Raw genomic sequence first — 15,269 nt, 5'->3', positions numbered from 1 at the left:
CTCCGCTGTCTGAAGTCGGAAATATAATGAATACTCGCTGTAATCTGATGCTAAACTGGAATTAAAGTAGTTGTAGCAGTGAAAATCACATGAAAGAGTGATTTGCTTAAAAGAATCCTGCAGAAAGCGAAATAACATTTCAGTTATCAAAGTATCCCGCAGTATTTAGCTATTTCAAACATAAACAGAAACTCAAAAAACTGATTAAAAAAAACGTAAATCATGCCGCCATGTTGAAGTGACGTCACTGACTCGCAACTCTGAGAAATCTGAGCTCTCGTCTCTCTGACTTTCCCAGCTGGAATTACAAGTTAGAGAGCCATTCACAGCTGGTCATGAATGCAGCATTAGACCAGAAAAACAAAGAATGCAGAACTTTATGTCACCTCTAATCGGTAGTTTCAGTAATATCACTTTATGTAGCTTTATAAATAGAGAAAAAAGTTTGTCATGATGTTACTTGCTAGCTAAAACTAGCCAGTGAAATGCGCAGGCTAGGTAGATATGTAGACATGGCCAGCAGATATGTACAAAAAGATACGTCCAACATGATAAACAACATCATTAAACATAAAATCTCACACGTCTGTCACAGACAATTGTTTAGCTTAGCGTACCTAGCTAACGAAACCTAGCTAACGTCATCACATATAGCCAAAGTAACAAGCAAGCCAACTTACCAAGTAATACAAAGAACTTATGGTTTTGTTGGTATCCAATTTTCTTTCAAATTTCTTTCAATTTTTTTTATTTTTTTTGGACAGCTATTGTGGCATCCCATAGCGCAGTACATTGAAGGTATATCGATAGCGGTCAGTAACTCCAGAATCTTTCACGTCACCTGAAAAGAAGTGACGTCACAGGAAACAGATCAATAGGACTGAGGAATCATTTGAGCCAGTCATTTAGATTTGTCACTTTACAGCATCATGCAGTACCTCATTTGTATAGATTTGAGAAAATTTCGATGTACGTGTCGCTCTTCTCCGTTGCTGAAATTGCGGCTTCGTGCCGCGCACACACGTGCCTGCGTTTTTCTTTCGCTAAAGTCAAACATAGGATAACGCTTTCGAAAGTTCAACTTTTCCGAAACAAAAAAAGCGACTCGCGTATCCAATCAGGTCGCATCTCAGGAGATGAGTAATACGAGACCGAGGGTAAAGTAGCAGTGAAAAATCAGTCTTGCGATGACAAACACCCCCTAATATAGCTATGGAAACAAGCTAGCTAGTTTAGCTATCTTCATTACGTTACTTATCAAGCTGGATTAGACAGCTAAACTAGGTAGCTAGTTTCCATCGTTATCATTATCTTTAGTAGATAAGTATACATTTTTTATTTGTACTTTTTTCAAATAAAAATGTTGTGTTGGACATATATCCATTGAGGATTTTGTGTATAATCATAGATTGTGTGTGTTTGGTTTCTATAGCTTTTCTCACACTGATTCCTATGCTAAGGCTGACAAGAACCCAACAGACTGAATCTGCTGACCAATACCTTATCCGACGCTGAGACAGCGTAAAATACACTGTCGACCAACAAAGCACCAGAATCGTTAGGCATGTCTGAAATACTACAATATAAACAAATCAGAATACAGCAAAGTAAATACGACGAATAAGAATGACATTTCATTATGATAGAAAGAAACTGCTGCTCCTGCTGTATCACAGGGGAAAGTGCTATCCGCCCTCTTCCGCATACGTGAGCTCACAGAGGCACTGGATTGGCTGCAGTCGCTGTGACTGACACTAATCGCCGGCACTAAACAACAAAATTCAATTCCCACTGACCTGCTGTGGCCCCGCCCAACTCCCCACACACGGATGCTGCAGATTGGCTGAGAGTGGAGGAGGGTGTGGTCTACAGGGTCGATCAGGGTCAGAGTGGAGTCCTGTAGCATTAACAGCATCGCTTTTCCCTAAAGAGAGAGAGAGAGAGAGAAAGGAATCAGTAACCCGAGATGTTGCTACATCATTAAAAGTCTCGTCCAGCTCTCTGTTCATTATCTTTACCTCCTCCATTTCCCCAGTGCTCTCTCTTTCTCTCCGGCGCAGTGAGTGTGTGGAAGAGTGCGTGTTCGAGTGCTGGAGGAGTCGGATGCAGTCGCTGATCACAACGCTGCCGGACACCATGTCAGCCTCACACACTTCCATCCAGCCGAGAGAGCGCACCCGAAACACCTGCATTACACATGTACAGAGTTATTACCCTTACACACACACACACACACACACTTCACCAATCTGTAGATGATTCAATCCCATAATTCATTCCTCTCTTCCTTTATCCTTATTTCTCTTTGCCCTTCTCTTATCTTCCTTTTCCTTTTTTCCTGTCTTATTTGTCCATCTCTTTTCCTCTTCGCTTCCATCTTTTCTCTTCTCTTGTCCCCTTCTCTTTCTATTTTCCCCTCTACCATCCCCACTCTCTTGCTCCTCCTTTCCTCTCAGTCCTCCTCTCTTCCTACCCTGTAACTCCTCTCTTCCTAGTCTTTCCCCTCACTTCTCAACCTTCTCTCTTCCTTTTCTTCCTTCCTTCTGCCTACCTTCTTCATCTCCCCTTTTCCCTTCTCTCACTCACTCCTGCTTCCCTTCTCTTTCTTACTACCTCATTTTAATAACTCACTTTTCATCACTTTTATTTCTTTTCTTTACTTTTTCTCCTAATTTACCACATACTATTCCTTTCTTTCCAGCTTCCCCTTTGTTTTCCACCTCATTACTCTTCCTTTTTTATTACTTCCTTTCTCTTAGCGCTCCCCGACTGTGTCTCCCTAAATATAACCTGTCTCCTTCCCTCTCTTTCCACTCTCTTCCCGCATTTCCTTCTGTCTTCCCCTTCCTTCCTCTACATTTCCTACTTCCTTCCACCTTACCTTCTCCCACTTCTCCTACTACCTCGTCATTTTTCGTCTCTTCCTCCTCTTCTTGTCCTCCTCTCTTCCAAATTTCTTTCATAGCCATTCTATTCCTTTTCCTTTCTTCTCCTCCACCATGGTTTCCATTTTCTTTCCCTTCCCTCATGTTTCTCCTCTTTACCCATCCTTTTTTTCATGAGCTGTTTCTCCCTATATGCACATTATCTTCTTCCTCCTCTCTTTCCACTCTTCCTTTATTCATCTCTTCCTCCTTTTCGTTCAATACATTTTCCTTCATGTTTAATACCAGCAGGTGGCAGCAAACCATCTTAACGTTAATGTTACAGTTCACCTCTGCAACCATATGATGGCGCTGCAAGCAACACCCTTGTAATTATGGATATAATACAATGAACACAAACTCACGTGTGTCTCGAAGTCATTGATGGGGATCACTGTATCAGCAGGAGGAGCCGGAACTTTAGCTCTGAGAGAGAGAGAGAGAGAGAGAGAGAGAGAGAGAAATGGTCAAAGGGTAGCAAGCAAGACAGATGGAAGAAGAATGAAAGAGAAAGAAAAAGAGCGAAGGGAATGGACCATGAAATAGAGGGTCGAAGAAAAAAAAGAGAAACTGATAAGTATTCATGGAGTGACATTTCATGGAGAAAGACAAAAAGATTTATAACTTCCTGTCTAGAAACAAAGTAGAACTTGACTTGTTTTTACTTCCTTATGGAGGAATGGAGGAAGGGGGTTAAGAAAGAGACAGGCAAGTAGTGCGAGAAAGTGGTGAGTAAGATAGGTGGAAGAGAGAAGAAAAGAAGAGTTAATGCAAAAAGGGAAAGAGAATTGAAGTGTATGAGAGGGGAAGGAGTGAGGTAAAGAAAAGACCCAGACAGAAAGAGGAAGATAGGTGTAAGACAGTGAGGAAGGGGAAAAGGAAGACAGGAAGACCTCTATTCCTTAGAATAGTCTTCCTGTCCCCATTTCCTCCATTCCTTCTCTCTTCACTCATCTATTCCCTGTCTCTTCTTCCACTCATCCCTCATTCCAACCCCCTTTCGTCTTCTTTTTCCTTCCTCCTCTCTTCCTGGGATCTACCCCGCTTTCACGGATTACTTCCATTTGCTGTCATTCAAATCTCTTTCCTCCTCCTTTTATTCCTTTTCTCTTTAAAACAAATAGAAAGTGCTAGGCATGTTCGACATGTCTCTCTCACACACACACCTGGTGTATCTCAGGTTTACGTAGCTGTACGGCATGCAGCGAGCACCAGCACACTCTTGCTTTCGCCGCTCCTCTCCTCTCCCACTTTCACTCTGTCTGGAGTCGGGAGGGGCGGCGGTCTCCTTCAGGTCCTGTAGGAAGTGCAGCGAAATTCAATCTCAAGTGAGATTCTAATAAGGAATCAATTATAAACAAGGTAAATTGCATTATTCTAGATAGCATTAAACTAGGCGCCTCATATTTCTAACAAGTGTGTATGTCTAAGAAGGAGACATTTCATGTATATGTGCATGTATATGAGAGACCATGAGAAAGAAATCCACGTGAGAGACAGATTTGTTTGTATGGATTGCTTGGACATGGGATTTGGATTGTAAATGTGGTCAAGACAATCACATTAGTCAACATGTGCCACATCTGGATTTCAAGCAACATAAATACCAGGATAACTTCCTCCAGAGTAGCTGGATGGGCAAGTTAAAGTGCTTGGTGTGGTAGGAGTCACTAGATATGAATAATCTATCATTTTTCTAAAGGTTTCCAGTCCACAATGAAATATGAAAACAATAGATAATGGAATGCTGAGAATGCATACTGGGTGTCTGACCCTTGACCTTCACTACATTTCTGTTATTTTCAGTTGTTCTGTTGCTGCGTTGGCGTGGAGTGTGAACAGCTGGACAAAATGGCAACAATGAGCACTTTCTTGCACATACAGTTGTGCCCAAAAGTTTGCATACCCCTTGCAGAATAAATTATTATTATTTTGTTTAAAGATCTTTTTTTTTCCATTTAGTACTGCCACCAGACGCTAAATAAAAGATATATGTCTCCCAGAAGACAAAGTACTAACAATTTACACCGATCATCCTGTTCAAAAGTTTACATCCCCCTGGCTCTTAATGTATCGTGTTGCCTTCTGGAGCATCAGTGAATGTTTGCACTTTGTGTAATAGTTGTGTACGAGTCTCTCAGTTGTCCTCAGTGTGAAAAGATGGATCTCAACATCATATAGTTACTGTTGGAAAGGGGTCAAATATGCAGAAGATGCAGGAAATGCAAAGAATGTGCAGGACCTGGAGGATTTTTCTGAAGAACAGTGGTCAGGACAAACAAGGGACTCATGAACTATCACAAAACATAAAAATCGTCCAGGTAACAACACACAGTATTTAGAATCAAGGGGATGTAAACTTTTGAACTTTTATAAATTCAGCTATTATCTTGTCTTGTGGACTATACGTAAACATCTGTTATGTGAAATAGCTTATTAATGACAGCACTAAATAAATAACAACATGGGATTTTTTTGATCAATCTTATTTTGTTAACAGTAATAAGATTTAGCAGATTCTGCAAGGGGTATGCATACTTCTGGGCACAACTGTAACAGTATCTGCCAAGGAAACCCCTTTCTGCCCTACTGCCAAGGAAACCCCTTCAGATGGTGAAATTTACTTTATATATTTCTAAAAATAGCTCAGGCGGTAGAGTGGGTTGTCCACTAATCGTAGGGTTCGCAATTCGATTTCTGGCCCACATGACTCCACATGCCGAAGTGGGCAAGACAATGAACCCAAATTGCTCCCGATGGCAAGCTAGCGCCTTGCATGGCAGCTCTGCAGCCATTGGTGTGTCAGTGTGTGTGTGAATGAGAAACAGTTTAAAGTGCTTTGTAGAACCACTAAGGTTAAAAAAGCGCTATATAAGTGCAGACCATTTAAATCACTGCAAGCTTCCCTAAAAGGATGGCACTCAATTAGTCTGACCTTTCTCTTGATCAAAGTCTGAATATATCACACTCAGCAAGCAAGCAACATTTGGCTTAGCTAGAACAACCTGATTTTTCATCTTTTTAGACAGTATCATACACCAGCTGTGTTAATGTGAAATTACTAAGTGCTTTCATGCTTTTACACCCCCCCCCCACAACACCACCCCAACTAATATCATTTTACATTACGTTATCCATCCATTCATTCATCCTTCTGTCTAGTACATGACTCACAGTACCAGCTTCAGTCAATAGCGCAGGTCTTTAATGACTGCAGCACTTTTAAAGACTTGTATCTTGCCGGAAACATGACTGACTCGAGGACCCAGGAAATCTGTGAGCACTCTGCAGTCCGGGTTGATGGGTTTAACATCCCGACTGAATCCTTTTTCCACAATCGCAAACACGACGGTGTTTCCATTTATAAGAAAGTATCGTGCAACTGTAAAGCGTCATAAGGTGTGTTTCTTAAAGGAAGGACAGTGCTGGAAACAAACTCAAAGTGACGTACAGATAAAAGATAGGTTAACCTTTTTAATTTTTCATAAACACGTAAATGCTCTTAGGATAAAACTAATTACATGAGAAAGCAAGAAAGAAAGAAAGAAAGCTGCACTCAGTTTAAGTGTGTGGGTGTGTGTGTGTGTGTGTGTGTGTGTGTGTGTGTGTGAGAACAGAGAAAGGTTAATGATCTCACTGTATACTACCAGCTATACATCTTAAAATTGTGTGTGTGTGTGTGTGAGAGAGAGAGAGAGAGAGTGAGTGTGTGTGTGTGTGTGTGTGATTGTGTGTGTGTGTGTGTTACCAGGTAGTTGTTGTTGAGAAAGGTGCCTGTGGTCGCTTCATAGCAGAGTGAGGATGAGGAGGGTGAAGAAGCAGCAGATGAAGGCACAGGCTCCACAGAACTGTCTGACACAATACTACTAGGCCTCTATGCACACACACACGCACGCACACACAAAAACACATACACACACAAACACACACAAATCATTAAAATGTTATTATTTATTACATTGATATCATTTAGTGATATAAATACAATTAGAGACTGACCACACCCTTCTGACCCTCAGCTATAATATTATGTGTGTTCGTGTGTGTGTGTGTGTGTGTGTGTGCGTGTACCTCACACTGAGTCTTAGATGAGGGCACACACAGCGAGCTTGCCCCACCTTCCTGGTTCTGTTTGCTATCGGTTATGGGTCGGTCCTGCTGCACATTGCTGTGCCAGAGATAAACATCAGACACCACATCATCCTCCTTCTGCCACACAGGGGGCAGCGCTGAGTCACTGCACGGACCTGCAACTGAGGCACACACAGAATACACACACACATATTACATATCTATCTATCTATATATATATATATATATATATATATATATATATATATATATATATATATATATATGCTCACATAACTATGTGTTGTCATGGTAACATGATGACAAAGAATAGACAAGAGAATAGATAGACAAAGAATAGGTTCAGCATAAGAGAGAGAAACATACACACTTGCAAGGAGATAAGCACAGAAATTCCAATTGTGTGTGTGATTAGAGAGAGGCGATGAGAAATGGACGTAGGATGTGTGAAATGAATCAGAAACAAGCTGTCTAGCATTCAAGGAATCCTTATCTAAAAAATGATAGTAATGATGGTAGATAAATGGATGGACATATGAATGGACATGTAGATCGATAGATGAATGATGAGAGATGAGTGATGGATAGGTGGGTGGGTGGATGGATTGATGGATAGGTGGGTGGATGGAGAGATGAATGGATCAATAAGTGGGTGGATGGATGGATGGATGGATAGGTGGGTGGATAGAGAGATGAATGGATGAATAAGTGGGTGGATGGATGGATGGATGGGTAGGTGGGTGGATGGAGAGATGAATGGATGAATAAGTGGGTGGATGGATGGATGGATAGATGGATAGGTGGGTGGATAGAGAGATGAATGGATGAATAAGTGGGTGGATGGATGGATGGATGGATGGATAGGTGGGTGGATGGATGGATGGATGGATGGATAGGTGGGTGGATGGAGAGATGAATGGATGAATAAGTGGGTGGATGGATGGATGGATGGATAGGTGGGTGGATGGAGAGATGAATGGATGAATAAGTGGGTGGATGGATGGATGGATAGATGGGAGGATGGGTGGATGGATGAATGGATAGATGGGTGGATGGATGGGTGGATAGATGGATGGATTGGTGAGTGGATAGATGGATGGGTGAGTGGGTGGATAGATGAATGGATTGATAGGTGGGTGGATGAAAGGATTGGTGGGTGAATAGATGGACATAAGCCGGAATGGGCAGGATGATGTAAGGAAGATTTGACAGATGGACATATGGATGGACATATGGATGGACATATGGGTGGATGGATTAAATCATGGACATAAATGGATGAATAAAGAGGTGGATATAAAAATGGCAGGACAGATGGATATATTGATGAGTAAACAGATGGAAACATGGACAAATAGACAGATATGGAGGAAAAACAAATATAATGGATATCTAAATGAATGGATCACCATAAAAAAGCAACAAATAGATGGGTGGTAACAAATCCAGATGGACAGACAGATGAATAAATGGACTGATAAGCAGGATGAGCTCACCTGTTTCCTGTGGTGTCTCTGTAGATGGACTCTCCTGAGACAGAGTTGTCCAACTTGAATCGTCATCCTCCTCCTCTTCGTCCTCCTCCATTTGTTTGTCTTTTCGTTGTGCCACAATGAGTGGGGCCATGGGCAGAGAATTAGGTGGGACCAGAGACCTTGCTAAAGGCAGGGAAGTGGGTGGAGTCTCTTTTCTTTCTCCTGCAAAATGTGGTTTTGACATAGCCTTCATCCCGCCATCTTTGCCTCTGTCCTCCTTCACCGGAGTGTGGGCAGGGCTCAGGTGAGTGTGTGCAGGGCTCTGGTGCTCTTCCTCTTCTTCATTGGCCAGAAGTAGCAGGTGATTCTGAGGGAGCGTTAGATGAGCCTCCACCCGATTTTCTTTGGCCCAGTTTTGGAGCTCCAACTTGGGCAGGCACGGTTTCTCTTCATCCGGTGTCTGGATTTCTTTTGCTGGAGATTCTTCTTCTTCTTCTTCACGGTGATATTCCAGAAAACTTTTTGTCCTTCGTCTAAAGGGCATGTTCTTCTCGTCATTTTTGGCAAAGGCATCTGGCCAATCACGTCCGCACTCAGCCGTGATGTCATTGCGGTTTGTGTCTTTTCTACTCAGGTCGAATTTTGTCTCCTTTAGCTGCAGATTGGTGCCATTTTTTGCCAGTTTGGGGTTGGACGGAGAGAACGATAGAGAAAAAGAACATAGGGAAGAGGAAGAGGCAGATTTCGTGGGAACAGGTTTAACCCTTCCAGGGGCAGGACTTCCATCCAGCCCCATAGCATTCTGCAAGTTGGTCAGAGCGTATTTCTGGCGATTCTTTGGGGGAACAGCAGAACCCTGTGTCTCCACAGAGACTCCTCCCCTTGTGATGTCACGGCCCAGTTGTTGATTGAGAGAAGCGCGGAGATTGAGGGATGTGGGCGGGGTCACTAAAGGGTTGCCACGATTGGTCGACTCTAATGTAGAGGCGCTGCGTCTGAGGGCAGGTTTGTGCAGCGACATCCTGAAGTCTCGTTGATCAGCTTCAAGGAAAAAAAAAAGGACATTTTATATGTTGCCAATTCCTACCCACTAGCTAGGATTCCTGTGTCACATGACAGACATTTGAAGCCAGTCATCAAATCTTTTCGAACTGCTCCTTACTAACACCTTAATTTGCTAACCGATGGGGTTTATCTAGCTACATACAATTGTGGTGTGGGTATAAAATATCTGGACCATAAATATACATATCAGAGCAAGCATGAGGCCACTTAGCAGTCCCTCCAGGATTTAGCGATTTTGCGATCGCAGAAATTAACGCAAAATAAAGGGAAATCCGTGCATCATGTGACGCCGTCATAAATCCTTCACTGAGCTTTAAAAGAGGTGTCTATGTACATAATGTACGCATTACAAAAAATTCAGACAGATGTATCAACGCCGATTTTTATTTTGTTGCTTAAAAAAGGTACGACATTCACTGAAATTAGCTTGCGTATGAAGTTCTTGGTCTTCCAAAAGTAATCATACATAAACGTAAAACATAATTTTATGAACCATCACTGTACTTGTATACAATGTTTATGTTACGATTACAAACCACAATTTGCACTTAACATTAACTGCGCTGGCTATTTAAGGTTATTTAAGGTTTTTGATTGCATCTTGTCAATAACATTTCGAGAGGCGGGGCCAAGTGGACAACTCCATAGCCCTGAGGGGTGGGGCCAGGTGGATGGATACAAAAGTCTGAGCAGGGTGGGGTGGGGCCAAATATCAAATTCATTTCACCTGCAAACTGTCAATTCTTACATTCACATTGCTAATTACGAGTACCTAAAAAGACCTAAAAAGTACCTAAACATTACGAGCACATTAGCTAGCAAATTTTCTCAGAAATGATTATCTAGCTGTGTTAGTTGGTTGGATTAGTCTATTTACATAAAGTTTTGTCTTAAATGTATGTATATCCATGGTGATATGGATAATTTAAAGAGCGTGGCACATTTTTGTTTTACCTCAGCTGAATTTCATGCACTGGCATGCACTGGTTTCATCCATTTCTTTCCAAATGCAACAACACAGCTGCTGTAATGCTTGTGTGTGTGTGTGTGTGTGTGTGTGTGTGTGCGCGCGCTGTTCATTCATAAATAATATATCCATTACATTCAGAATGCTGTCAGGTTATGAAACAGCTGAACATTGTGTGTGTGCGTGTGTGTGTGCATGTGCATGTGTGTGCGTGTTCGTGTGTGTGCGTGGGATAAAAAGACTCAATTACTGTTTACCTCTCTAAAGACTGTCAAATCAGCAAACCAACTACCTCAACAAACATGTATAGCATACATACACCTACAGTACATAGATACACACACACACACACATGCACAGTATATACATCAAATTTGTGTGTGATCCATGCTGGTGGAAAGTGTGTTAGCAGCAGATCTGAACTGAGACAAGATTATTTCAGGGTGATGAGACAGCGCTATTACAGCAGCATTGTCTCAACCCCTATTCAGGACACACACACATACACACACACACACACACACAAACAAGAACACACACAGAAGAAAACTTGTTTTCTTGGACATGTTGCTAATTTGCAGAGGGAACAGAGTTTAGATCACTCTAATCAAAGCAGCTTTATTAGCATTGCCACACTCGTAGTAATTAGCCTCACCACTACCCTTTCTTGTCACTTCTTCAGCCCAATGTAGCGCTAATAAGCACAAAATAATGCCATTCGTTACATATAAACATAGCTTAGCAACACTAGCTAAGCCAGCTAGCTTAAACAATACAAGTTGCAATAAAGTTTACCTTATATTAGCTAGATAAGCAGTTCAGCTTAGCTAAATTGATTTTATCTGACTAATCATTTTACTATATGTTTACTCATTCTCATTCAGCAGCTCACTGAGACATCATTGAGAACACGTGTCCCAAATGGGACATATCTTTACAGATATTGTATATTATACAACAACACTGTGGAATTCTGCAGTCTGATTGATCAGAAAGTGTTGATTCATTTTCTATAACAGCAGTTCTGACAATAAGGCAAATCACAGGTTTATATTAATGTGCTCGATCTAATACATAATCGTTTGTATAGTAACAACAAAAATGGGGGCCTGTATGATGGATGCGGCACATAAATGGATTAAAAAAAAACATGTAATTATTTATATGGTGCAGTTTTCTCTGAGGTGAGATTTACTATATTTGGAACATGTTTTCTTTCTATCTTTTTTAAGGTTTTTGTCCTGTTAACTTCAAGAACGAGAGAGAAAAAAAGAGGTAAGGGAACGCTTGCTATAACAGCTCTAACATAAGTGATAACAGGAAATTGTTTTGTGAATGTCCTGTGAGATTAAATGTAACTATAAACTGATAAAAAAAAAAAAATTTTAAAAGTACACCAGTTCCCAAAATACTTCATTCAGTACGTTTACATGGACAACAATAATCCGATAACCCGATTAAGACGATACTCTGATTAAGAAACTAGCATGTAAACAGTGATTATTGATGACCTTAATGAATTGATGAATTAATACATGTGGAGTATTCCTATTTTAGTCACATTATCGATGTGTATTACAGACATGTACACACCTTAATCACACTATTAATGTCGTGTGGGAGTTTTCACCGCATTTTGTGACAGGACAAGTACACACACGGCAGTGCTCAACCGTTTGACAGCAAACAAGAGAGCACGGCTGCGTCCGAAACCACGTACTTACCTGCTATATAGTAGGAGGAATACAAGTATTTCAGCTACTATACTGTAGGTAAGTACGCGGTTTGGGACACAGCCCACGCCTTCAAGTAGTCGTCTGTTTGCACGTATAGCATGACAAATAGTTAACTGCACTTGAAGCTTTCGTAAAATTAAAAATGAGATACCAAAAACTGTATACGGTACCATAACGAAGACGAACTGTATGTCGATATGTGAAATTCTGGAGGGAACGTCGGACAGCGTGGCGTGGGGACATAATGATGTGTGCCGTTAATCGATCTATGTTCTATAACATGTAAAATGGGAACATGAAAGGAATATTCTATAATCTACTCATGTATACACCTTAATCACATTATTGTCTTATTCAGAACAAGGTCAATAATTAGCTTACTGCTGTCCATGCAAACGTAGTCAGTGTTGGGGTGGTAACAGTAACTCCACTTCGTATGGGCGTGCAATCACACCACGCAATCTTTGATTATTTACCTATAACAGTATTCCACATCGTGTTTTACTCCTTACACTATATATGACATGTTTATATGAGATTATGTGAAATACCTTTTATCATAAAACCTGAAAACATAACATAGAGGATGCTAAATAGGAGAAATTTACTACAAACCAGAAACAAAGCCTTAGGACTGTAGCTATAGGAGTTCAAATATTACTGATAAAAATGTCGCAAACTTCTCCTTCCATTTTTTTTTTTCAATTTGTTCATTACAAAGCATGTGAAAGATGAGAGCTCAGACAGATATAATCTATTTATAAGCAGAAATGACCACTTCCTGTAAGTACATCCATAGCCTGTACTGTAATCTAGGTTCGCTCCAGAATGGAGTATAAAACCCAGTTTAAATTACAACAGGGAGAAAATACTGAAGCCTAAAGGGATGCTTGGGCTGAAATTAATTTCTGATTTAAAGGTGCATCTTGTAGGCGGATGTAAATCTTGAAGGGCTCTAACCGCTTTGGGAGAGATGCTTGGGGATGGAGGGGTTGTCTGAATTGTATTTTCCACTGGCTGGCTCGCTAGTTAATGCCATTACGCTAATACACAAGGAAGCCATTTAGCAACTGCTAGAAGGGCAAATATCTTTCTGCGAATATAATCAAAAGCTGTCTCATATTATCCCTGCCTTCACGGAGAATGAATTACTGCAGTAACAGACATGTTTCCAAGACAAGGACTATATTAAACAATAGTTTTATGCTACTCATATATGTTTACAATTTCCTTAGTTATATACATATGGTGATACTTTCAAGGAATAAAACCCTTAAAGGAGTGCCGTTATAGAAAAATAATCAGTTGTGGGGTGGTATGATGCGGTCTGACACTAAGTTACCACCCTACAGTTCATTTATTTCCTCCTCCCAAAGTGTTTTATCCCTCTATCCTTGGCCGACAAGCCGACAAGCACAACTTGTGTTATTAATTACAGCATGACGTCATGACTTTTACAGCTTCCCGTTACGTTTAACGTAGTACAACGTCCACAAAACAAGCTCGCTCCTGCTATTACCTACGCGACACATCTCCATGCTCTCGTTTACGCCTCGTCCAGAAAACTTTCCAGTGTCAGAAAACATTACAAACTGCTGATTGTTTGCAAAGCACTGACACTGGAGACTCCTTCCAGAAACGCTAAGCAAACGTCTTCTCACAGGAAACGTCAACGTATCGACAATTACACATGGTTTTAAGCCGTTTATTGCCATAAAAGTCGCTGCGTAAACTGTTACTACAGAAATATTACGAGCATATTAACATAACCCTTGCAGCCAAAACTACTGTCAGAGCTGCTGACCAATCAGATTCGAGCATTTAATACATTAGTTACTGTAGTACAAATGATACAGTTTTCTTCAGCAAGTGCATTTGTGTTGTAAAGCGTGTCGGTAGTAAAGGATAATAATACAATAATAAAGAATTAAATAGGAAATTGAATGAAAACTCATAGAAAATAATCTCTTTACTCTTGGTGGTAAATGAGTTTTGTTTTACTGTTCTTATTATTGTTGTTCTTCTTCTTCTCTTATCATCATCATCATCATCATCATTATTGTTGTTGTTGTTCTTCTTCTTCTTCTTTTCTTATCATCATGATCATTATTGTTGTTGTTGTTGTTGTTGTTATATTAAGGTGTGACCCTGATCCTGATCTTCCATCTTGCACAATACTGATCATTTTCACAATTATCATATGATTATATTGTGCATGCCTACACAACACACACACACACACACACCCGCATCAGCTGCGATCTGACTGGCATTTTCCATGAGACTGCAGGCCCGTCTGTTGCACTTCACACTAAAGCATGACACAGCAATAAGGAGGGAAAAAATCACACACACACACACACACCAAAATCACGCAGTGCATATTTCCAATTGCGACTGATTATTATTTAAACGCGTGTTTGTTTTTGTTGTTGTTGTTGTTGTTGTTTAAATAAAGCACTGCACCGCATCATCAATTGCAGAAAGTTATATATGGATATAAACCTCCGGGCGCTGCCCCATGCTCCTGCCACAGCCTGGCATCATCCCCTCCTGCACACCAGCAACATGTTCAAGCAGGAAACACACTCACCTCAGTCCAGCACAGTGGCACCGTGACGATATCAGTCCCCCAAAAATACGCTCTTAATACCGCGAGCTGCAGTGTGTGTGTTTTTGAAGCCAGTTTCCTCCGGTATCCGTCATCAGAATTGCTGTCCTCCTCCCTCACACTGCCCCTCTGCTCACTGTGGAACGCCAATGGGGCCACAAACACAGACAACAAACCTCACTACGTCAGACATCATTTGCATAAAAAAAACCTATAGAAACCCTCATAGAACTTGTAATGGTTTTAACAGTTAGAATGGGAATGGTATTGGTTTTAATGGAAATTGTAATGGTCCCTGTGGGTCTCTACTGGTAATTTCTTGTCTTCTATTTGGTGGCATGTTATGTCTAGTGGACACCATTAAATGCCAGTAATGGTTTTAATGGTGAGCTGATGGTT

At 40.9% G+C, this 15,269-nt stretch overlaps 1 protein-coding gene across 1 annotated transcript in view; it reads right to left on the bottom strand.

The window, feature by feature from the left end:
- Positions 1-15,067, bottom strand: part of LOC128623119 (amyloid beta precursor protein binding family B member 2) — a 45,265-nt gene extending 30,198 nt beyond the window's left edge. Inside the window, exons 1-8 of the mRNA XM_053650009.1 lie at positions 14,853-15,067; positions 8,513-9,532; positions 6,996-7,177; positions 6,673-6,798; positions 4,091-4,221; positions 3,290-3,350; positions 2,019-2,186; positions 1,797-1,924 (exon numbers count right to left, since the gene is read on the bottom strand). Coding sequence (XP_053505984.1) covers positions 1,797-1,924; positions 2,019-2,186; positions 3,290-3,350; positions 4,091-4,221; positions 6,673-6,798; positions 6,996-7,177; positions 8,513-9,512 — 1,796 coding nt within the window. The 5' untranslated portion in view covers positions 9,513-9,532; positions 14,853-15,067. The remainder of the gene's footprint in view (positions 1-1,796; positions 1,925-2,018; positions 2,187-3,289; positions 3,351-4,090; positions 4,222-6,672; positions 6,799-6,995; positions 7,178-8,512; positions 9,533-14,852) is intronic.
- Between the last annotated feature and the right edge of the window lie 202 nt (positions 15,068-15,269).

The sequence above is a fragment of the Ictalurus furcatus genome, chromosome 2 (genome assembly GCF_023375685.1).
Source record: "Ictalurus furcatus strain D&B chromosome 2, Billie_1.0, whole genome shotgun sequence".
Classification (NCBI taxonomy): Eukaryota; Metazoa; Chordata; class Actinopteri; order Siluriformes; family Ictaluridae; genus Ictalurus; species Ictalurus furcatus.
This window is presented reverse-complemented; position numbering and strand designations above follow the sequence as displayed.